This window comes from Pieris napi, chromosome 10 (genome assembly GCF_905475465.1).
Source record: "Pieris napi chromosome 10, ilPieNapi1.2, whole genome shotgun sequence".
Taxonomy (NCBI): domain Eukaryota; kingdom Metazoa; phylum Arthropoda; class Insecta; order Lepidoptera; family Pieridae; genus Pieris; species Pieris napi.
The window spans coordinates 7,363,883-7,374,237 of record NC_062243.1 but is presented as its reverse complement, the minus strand read 5'-3'; the positions used below and the strand labels follow the sequence as shown (position 1 = coordinate 7,374,237).

General features: G+C 31.4%; 1 protein-coding gene across 1 annotated transcript; it reads left to right on the top strand.

The window, feature by feature from the left end:
- The first annotated feature begins 5,406 nt into the window (after window positions 1-5,406).
- LOC125053318 (skin secretory protein xP2) lies at window positions 5,407-9,912 on the top strand. The gene is made up of 2 exons (XM_047654639.1): window positions 5,407-5,526; window positions 8,554-9,912. The coding sequence occupies exons 1-2, from the start codon at window positions 5,515-5,517 to the stop codon at window positions 9,646-9,648; spliced, it is 1,107 nt and encodes a 368-aa protein (XP_047510595.1). The 5' UTR covers window positions 5,407-5,514; the 3' UTR covers window positions 9,649-9,912.
- The last annotated feature ends 443 nt before the right edge of the window (window positions 9,913-10,355 follow it).

Sequence of the window (10,355 nt, the reverse complement as noted above, 5' to 3'; positions counted from 1 at the left end):
GATATCCTAAATACAACTTTGTACTATGTATAAATACGTCAGGAGTTGTACAACATCCTTAATGGGTCTTTCAGAAAGCTATGACTGAGCATATGTTTCAATGATCCTGTTTCTTTACAGGCTAAGTAGTCTGCCTATGTCAAAAAAATTGGACTTTTTAAGTCGTTTTATGACGTTTTATGTGTCACCATACATTAGTGATTAAGTATTTCACTTGTGTAAGATCGTATAAGTATTATTGGCAACGTATTACGTATATTACCGCGGAAGTGAACACGACAAAAGAGTATCGTAAATTAGCTTTTATTTTCAAATGACAGTAAATGAGGCAACTCTTAGATTTGTTTTTTTCGCAATTTAATGTAGTGTATTTAGGTACCTATGTTAAATTGAGCTATTTGAAAAAGTTATCTTTAAATGAAAATTCTAGTCGTTTTAGCCTGTAAGAACAAACAGGTGCGAAAATGTTTCGTGGCAAATATTGGCAAATAAGTCTGTGGCACTGGAAATAATAATTACAAAGATTGGACCACAACGACACAAGATCGCGTTACTGTATCAAATAAGCAATAAGTTACAGTATGGGTGTAACTTTATAGTACAAGAATATAAGGTCTGCCAAAATACATCGGAATGTTTTGCTGAGATATATAAAGAATACGCAGCAGAGATACTAATCAACTTAATTGTTCTTGAACGAAATCTGAAGACTATTTAATATTTTTGAGTCATATGATGATTTTAAGCTATTGCATAGATTTTATCGCGGGCTTTGAGCGCGGCGACCGAATCAAGAAATTCCGTAACGAAATAAACCTAACACACGATTACGTAATTAAGGTGCGGCGGGTTTACCGCGGCAGTCCCCGAGTGCCATACGTATTTTTTTATTTATTTTTTGTCAAAACAATATTTTAACGTAGGTACACTTAGTTGTTTGTCGATCGATTACACTGAAACTTTAATTAATCCGACATAAATGATAGGTTATATGTATTATACCAGATTTTTTAACGGTATTTTTTGATTCTAAAAACCTAACCTTTCAAGGTTTTAATGGTAGGATATAGTTTTTAAGACCCGAGAAATCTATTCTGGCGTGTCGTAACCGAATCCAGACATGTCCACATTCTCTGTCATGTCTCGTGTAATCTGACACATCATGTCTCAATCGCCCAAGGTCTCAACTTAATATCCGATACGTTCAATTCGTCTATTTATTTACACTGGGTTCTCACGAAACATAAGCATTTTTCAGGCGCGGCATGGTTGACAATAAAGAACGCCTACTGTAAAGCATGGTGATAAATAAATATATGTTAGTATATTAATTATAACTACCATTTAGTACTCTTGGTCCGTTGTTAATAGATAAATATTACATAGAGACACCAATCGTACAGCCTTGCGATTCTGTAACTCATTTTTCGAACTCTCGGCGGTCGCGCTCATATCAGTCGTGAAGCAGTCATTTTACGATTTGGAATTCTGATAAACAATAAACTACAAGCTCCCTCCTTATCAGAGTTACAGAATCGCAAGGCTGAAATCAAAATACTTGGCAATAAAAAGTGTCGAAGTTCTTATACGTCCTTGATTGAGAATTTGTCGTTAAATATTGCATTTAAGATATTTTCATACACTGGACTGGATGCTACTATACGTGTATTTTGCGCTTAAAATTTTACATAAGGCGCTAAACGAATGTTTAAAAAAAAATCGATCACGATATTTTAAATAGCTTGACTTTTATTTACTCTTTTTGGATGGTGACACAGATGTACACAGAGGTGTAGGTGCTACAAGATGACGAAAAAGACAATATCTTTTATGTCTGCGGTTTAATACTTTTTTTACATCGGATTATATTCGTATTAACACCTAATTCGAAATTATACCTTACTACACATTATACCACGTTGTCATGACAACGCAACGAAGAATTTAAACTCACCATAGAGATTACGTAATAACGTTTATTTTACGCTCGTAATTGTCACACTTATCTTTTATATTATAAAGAAAAAGTTGTAGTTTTTTACCTTATATTACAAATATTTCTTAGTTATCAAAGACATGGTTAATAGTAAAATTAAAGTACATAAAACGACATACTAGCACGACTACCACATGCCAAAATTTTACAATAAAATATATTTTATATTTTACAGTAAATATATAGCTTATAATGATTAGAGAATATTAAAGCTTTATTAATTAATCCATACAATAATTGGTTAGTATTAGTTGTGTTTGTAATAAATTAATAAAGCTTTAATAATAATAATGATTAGAGATGCTTGGAGTTGAATGTGAGGTTATTTCTATAAACTTTATTGCTTAAAGACAAAGTATTTTTATATTATATGATCTTTACCGACATAAAAAATAATAATTAAGTATGGACAACTATAAAACTAAAAAGTTGGGTCCTTGTGGGCTTACCTTTAATGCTGGCAGCATTTCCTCGCTGTATTGCAATACTTATTTGTTAAGCGAGGAAAGCACCGGTACTATCTATAAATTTTAGTTAATAATTAATATATGCCTAAATGTATAAACACTGATTAACCTACTAAACAACATATTATGTTGAAACAATTGTACAATCTTGTCTAGTATTCATAGGTCATACCATTCATCACATTAAACATTGGGAAACATACATTAATTCTAAATACTAAATCAGCTTTGCGATTCTGTAACTCACTTTTCGATCTCACACAGCGGTTTTCACAGCGGCGGTCGCGCTTAAATCAGTCATGAAGCAGTCATTTTACGATTTGGCATTCTGATAAACAATAAACTACAAGCTCCCTCCTTATCAGAATGTCAAATCTAAAAATGACTACTTCACGACTGATTTGAGTACCGCTGTGTGAGTTCGAAAAGTGCGTTACAGAATCGCAAGGCAGTAGTAGACATTAGGCCAAAAGCAGTGATCGCCTTAGGTTCGATCTCCAGCTGTGCACCAATGGACTTTCTGTCTATGTGCGCATCTAAGACTCGCTCGTACGATAAAGAAAACCGACATGTCTCATATCAAAAATCGAACGACGTGTAAGACAGAAGGCCGATCGAAATGAAAATGATGAAAGAAATGAATGCAATCTGAGGCCATTAAAATCGTAGCACCACTTGAATAATTCTATAACTCGCATTCTACAAACAAACAACATTTTAGCAAATTTAATGTAAATTAAGTAGTAATTATTTCTTCACACATTTGCATGTTTACCTTTAAAATTATGTAAAATTAACATATGTACAATAAAGAAATGTTAAGTGGGTATATAACGCTTCGCAATTTAACAATGTACTGTTATTTAACTCTTCTTAATTGCCTCACAATTATTTAGAGCAAGAATATTCGCCAATTTTCGTACCAAAAAATATCAAAATTAATTTGATCGCAAGTTTATTAGGGTTGCTTGGTATAAAAATTTAATTTGTCTTTTTTTCTTTCGATTTTAAGTAAAGAGGTTCAGAATTCTAATAAAATTATATATTATTGACACCGACTTTAAAAAAAATACATATAGGATAATGTTCATTCCTCATTAATACATAATATAAATAAACAAAACGCTTCTAAACTTTTAAATTCTTTCGCCAATACTGTTACAACTACCATTTAGTACTGTTGGTCCGTTGTATATTAAACGTTGTAAAGTCAACAAGATCTTATAAACGATAAAAATCCTTTGTGAAAATGTTTATAGGTAGATAATATTATGATAGCTGTGCGTACGTGTACGTATCTTTAAACGTATACATAAAAAACGGGAAAACTTAACTTCGATTTTCAAAATTGATTTTAATTAGTTTAAAGTTAAAAGTAGCTTAAGATCGGAAAGCTTTTAGGGTATGTTTCACAATGTATGGATAAGTTCCAAATTAGTTATTTATTACTTATTGGTAGGATAAAAACTATTGTTGCGTTTCACGATTGTCAGATAGCGTTATTCGTCACATAAAGGCCTTCATAAGTTATGAGTCCGATGAATGTCAAATAGCACAATTTATCTTTCAAATAATTTATGTGTTGCATAGCTATTTGATACTTTATCCATACATTGTGAAACAGACCCTTAGTGTAATATAACCACCATGACTCCCGTATTTTGAAATGCAATTTTGACAGGCGCCAAGTTTCGATTTTGAAATATACATTATGTTTACATTTAGTCCTATTGTAAACCTCCTCTTTCTAAATCACTAACTTCTTAATGAAGAACTGTAAAATCAACTTTACGTAAAAAAAATAGTCATGAGATAAAAACAAAATGAGATTTTTCTATACGGAACCAACTTAAATATTTGCCACTCCAACTAGGCGTAAATTTAAGTAACACCTATCTGATAATTTGTTATTATGTAATGTTTGCGTATGCTTTTAATGAAAGTGAAAAAAAAAGATTAATTCGGTTCCCCATAGTTTCTAAATGCAGTAAGAGGGACATGGTTCAGTTTTACCATATTTTTTAAAGAAATGGCGTAAACAACGGATTAGATTAAAAAATTAAAATTTGAATTTGTTCAATTATTATTACACCCATTAAGACCTAACAAGCTTAATAAGAAAAGAGGTTCATATGTGATCTATTTAATCTATGGTACCTACAATGTTATGAAGTTGTATGCTGTGTTCACCTTACTATGGGTGATATTCAGAAACGAGGCTTAGGGCGAACATCGGTATCTCAAATCCAAGACAATTTTAACGTACGAAAGCCAGACTTAGTGCTATGTGTCGTTTCTATCTATAATGTATAACTAACAGCCTATCGTTCACTAAGAGTTACTATGGTAAAAAATATTTTGTAAGATTACCTTTGGTGCAATCAAAAGTTAAAAATGTTCATACTCTGCTCTATCAGTAATTAAGTTAAATCATTCTTAATTTAAAATTATGATTATAATAGTCTAATCTATTGTTATATTATCTATAAAAAAACACTTGTTACATTTGCTAATTATATTTTATAAAGAAAAAGAAATTTAATGAAATAAACTACGATGTTTTATCTGCAAAACAAATACACTAAACCTATAGCAAAATATGTAGATTCTAAACACATGGATAGTATACTTAAAACTATTTTTATTAAGGATTTTCTTTACAGTTATTATAATCTTATTACATGAGTTATTCCGTTAATTTGATAGAGCAAGTATCGTTCTGGATCATTCAAAAGACTTTCATCACAATTGTATGTTAATACAATAATAAAAACATATCTTATCAAATCTACTGTTACTAAATACATCTCATAAGCTAGGCTTGTTAAATGTTAAGTAAACAGAAGTTAATAACAAAAACTTATTACGTTATATACCATATACATTTGAAAATCGAACAAAAGATCGCTCTAATTTACAAATAGTTTAACAATTAATACATAAATCGAGCCTAAGCGTTCACCCTTCTATGCCGAAGTGGGAGGGACAGTATAAAGTGTGGCCAGTTGAAGTTACAAGCACCAACCGGTCTTCGTCGACGAAGACGACAACATGAAATTTACGGTGAGTCCAGTGCAGTGTGTGAAGTGATTTTGAATTTCGAACGGGAATGGATTGTCTATGGTCCTTGAGGATCAAAGGTTTTATTGTGTCGAGTATAAAATAGAGGGAAATTTTAAACAATAATAGAGTAATATTCGGTAAAAATAATTTATTATTCTTCTCTTTAAAACCTAATATTTCAAAAATTAATAAAAATAATAAATAATTTATCTAAAAACTTTAAAAAATATTTTTCGGTTTAGTACTTAAAAAGCATTTGTCTAATTAAATAACGTCTAACAATCTTTCAAAATATACGCTCAATAACTTACGTAATTTGAAAAAGTCTAAAAATTAAAAACAAAAATCAGATTTTTCTGTTTGCTACGCTTGTTAACCTTCTCTACTAAGTTTAAATAGCAACGTAATAAATAGAGAAGTTCAAAAAATAAATTCCCTTTAAATTATGCCATTTTCCCACGGTCTATTGAGCGATTCTACAAAGTCTACAAAGCGATTTACTTAATAACAGGTCAGGAATAGCTTATTTCCTTATGCTGCATGTTGTATGTAATTTTCTTTTCACTTTCGCCCTTACCATGGAGTGGCATTATGCTATAAATATCTAACAATGGCATATAAAATAGTTATAAATGTTTTTTAAATGTGATAATTTTGACGCCCAAGGAATTACCAATAATTACCCAAGGAATCGTGATGAAATTTTATAGGAATATATGTTATGGAGTCTTCGTTACACTATATCCACCTACGCAATATTATTTATCCACCCGAGTTCCAAAATAATAAAAGCATTCATATATATTTTTATGTTAATTAAAATCATCTCCTTAATTTACCTTAATTTTTATATAACTTGTTGTTATAACCATTACACGCCGAAATAAAACCCCGACTATCTTTTTGGCGACTTTCGAAACAATGTATTACTAGGTAGAAAATTTAAATGTTCGGTTATGCTACATTGATAATAGGTCCATAAGTAATTTACTAAAATGCTTCTCAGGACTATAAATCAGCTACAAGTAAAATAATAAATATTAAAATGACGACGTAATAGTGGGATGTAAATGTTATGATGTGTGACGGCTGGATTAGTGATTTGTGGTTAATGACTATAACCATAACGTAATAATAATTAAATAACTATGTAATATTGATTAGTAGTATTAAATAACATAGATATTTATAGTTCATAACTTGTGGTTGAAATAATTTTAGTGAATATTTAATTATGAAAAAGCAGCTGAAGAAAACCAATTTCCAGCCTATAATTAACATAAATCAGACGCTGTCAAATGCGACATAATCTGTGATTACTATATATAGATGAAATAGCTTTATCTTGTTTTTCACGTTTTCCCGCGCAAAGCTTAGGTTACTGGCCTTTAATGTTTTTTTTCTTGGCGCACGCGTGATCACATCTAATTCACTTTCTTTTATCTTGACGTAACTAAACTTTTGATTACAGTATGTATTCTGTATGTCGGAAGTACTGGGCATAGATAAATTATTGTTAGAGTGTTATATAAGCTTTTAAAATTATATTTGCTTTTATTTACTACAAAACTCAAAGGAGATTTTTTGTTATAATGGTATCTTTTAAATTGTTTTTTTTTATAACGGCACTTCGCAACAATTATAATGAGATAAGCTTAAAGCGTTTATAGTATTTAACCATTTCAATCATGTACATTTATAACCTTTAGTAGAAATCGTAGAAAGTCCATTGCGTTAAAAACAAAGCCTAATTCTATTGTGAGAAGATTTTGATTGATGTTATTAAATGAATGATAATTGTGTATTTATATTTTTTGTGTCATGTTTAACACATTGTCTTTTTAACTTGATTTAGATTAATACCATTTGTTCGTAAATGTTACTATTCGAATTTATTTCAACGAATGCGCTGGCCCTCAATTTATATCTTTCTAATATAATTAAAAAAACAGTATTATAATTTTAAGCGAGATATATATTATAATATTTTTCCAAGATGATTAATTCAGAAAATATGATAATGAGAATCGATGATGTCAAAATAACTTATTTATACATTGAACACTCTATCATAAAATGATTATTTCATAACTACGATTCATAATTTTTAACTTTCACTTTTTATGTGGAATTAATAAGTTTTGATTCACGAAAATCATATGATTTTAAACTAATTTCGCTATAATTTCTTAATAATTGTAACTTTCTATTAATATGATTATATTTCTAATTTGATTTAATAATATTAGTGCCAAATAAATGCAGTAAATCTGCATAAATTAGACAATCTATTATGACCTTAATAAGCAAATTATGCAACTATTTCATTCGACGCGGTAGCCGTGTTGATCTTATCTATCTAATTACAACTTATTGTGTATTGTAATACTTCCGATTTTAATATCATATACAAATTAAACATGGCCTATATTGTTACATTTTTATTAACTTTTGCTATGACAAAATAATTGATGATCTATGAATGCAGTAGTTTTTAGTTGTATATTTTTAATCAGTTAATTTGGAATTTGTTACAGTATTACAGCTGTTCAATAATAGCCGTTTCATCTTCGTAGAGTTAGCAACCATTTGTATTTTCATAAGAATTTTCGTTTGTACTTTCCGTACATAAACATATTGTGCTTACATTTAAAGCGAAACAGCGGATTTCAATGAAATAGAAAGCAACATTGATTTATAGCAAGATATAATCCGGTAACGATCCAAGACTTGTCGTTGAGAATTAACTATTAGTTCAATGTTTACGTCTTCATGTTTCGATAAAAGTAAAAGTTGATTCGCAATACAAGTTTGCATTACTTTGCTTTTTAACTTTGTACTATATGTTGTATCATTGCTTTCGGAACTGAGGCACTTATTTATAATGGCTGCGCCTTATTATCTTAAATTTTAATTAAAGAAAATACATTTGAATGATTATGTTCGTGCAAAAATTTCTATCATTTTGTATATAGGTTTTAGCGTGCTTTCATCATATTGTATTAAGGAATTTTTCTTGGTTCACAGGTTGTATTCGTTGCATCCCTGGCCGTGGTGGCCCTTGCCAGTGAGGAGAAGGGCACCAAATCGGAAGCCACCGATGAGAAAAAACAGGACAAGCGTGGAATCTACGACACTGGTTCATATGGCGGTGGTTATCAAATTGGTGATGGTGGACATGGAGGTTACGGTGGCTACAACGCCGAAAGCCAAGGCTATGGCGGTGGCAACTACGAAGGTCACTATGATGGAGGCCATGCCGAGTTTGGAGGCGGCTCCGACTCTTGGAAACCCATTCACAGCGATCACCATCAAGTAAAGCACGTAGAAATCATCAAAAAGGTCCCCGTACCGTACACCGTAGAAAAACACGTCCCATACACAGTTGAAAAGAAAGTCCCCTATGAAGTCAAAGTACCCTACCCCCAGCCCTACACCGTTGAGAAGAAAGTTCCAGTCACTGTCAAGGAGTACGTCAAGTACCCAGTCTACGTACCAGAACCCTACACAGTAGAGAAGAAAGTGCCTTACGAAGTTAAAGTACACGTTGACAAGCCTTATGAAGTCAAGGTACAAGTACCCCAACCCTACGAAGTTATCAAGAAAGTCCCATACGAAGTTAAAGTACCCTACCCCCAGCCCTACACTGTTGAAAAGAAAGTCCCAGTTCCCGTCAAATACGAAGTGAAGGTACCCCAACCCTATGAGGTAGTTAAGAAAATACCCTATGAAGTCAAGGTCCCCGTCGACAAACCATACCACGTCTACGTTCCCAAACCATACCCAGTACCAGTTGAGAAACCATACCCAGTAACCGTCCACAAACCAGTACCATACGAAGTTAAGGTCCCAGTTGACAGGCCTTACAAGGTTGAAGTTGAGAAACCCTACCCAGTACCAATCAAGGTGCCAGTACCAAAACCTTATGACGTGTACAAGAAATTCCCTTACACCGTTGAGAAGCAAGTTCCTTACGAAGTGAGAGTGCCCATCGACAAACCATACCCAGTTTACAAAGAAGTACCAGTCCCATTGGTAAAGGAAGTCCCTTACCCAGTAAAACAACACGTTCCCGTGCATTTAAAGGTTCAAGAAGAGCATCAGCACCACGGCTGGCATTGATTGTATACAAATAGGTCTCATTCCAGTACCTTATAGGCTAAGTCGCATTGTGATCATTTAGTATTCGTAGTATTTAAAGTCAAATAATTTTTATTCTTCAAACTTCAATCTTTTGCAAAATGAAAATTAATTTGACGAGTTTGATAAAAATGTATTCAACTTGTGTGTGTAAAGAATGATCTGTTATTAATTGTTTATGCTTTGTTTTATGTATTTGTAGTCTACAAATACTATGTTGAGGCTGATAATAAAAAATGAAAAATACTATAGTTACTTTAATTTCTCCATACTTGATAATACATATTCCTAAACATTATAGAAGTGAAGTCTTTGTAGAATACAAATTGGGATTATGTAAAAATTAAAAAAACAAATGAAATGTAAAGTTATTTTTATATAGTAAGACGACCACTGTATATGAGTATCAGATATACCTACAATTAATTTAAATACCTTATTGATACTTCACGTAGACAATCAAAACTATTAGGATTTACGATAGAATACATGTGCACATAAAACCATTTAAATTTAAACTACTTACATAATGTTCCATATAACATATATCTAATAAAAAGTATTCTGCAATATTTTGCCATCAGAATTATTAGAAATAGATTAGAAATAGATAGAAATAGAGTAGGTAGCCAATTTGTGTCGCTATAATACAATATATTATTCTAAACTAAATCACATTTGAAAGTAAG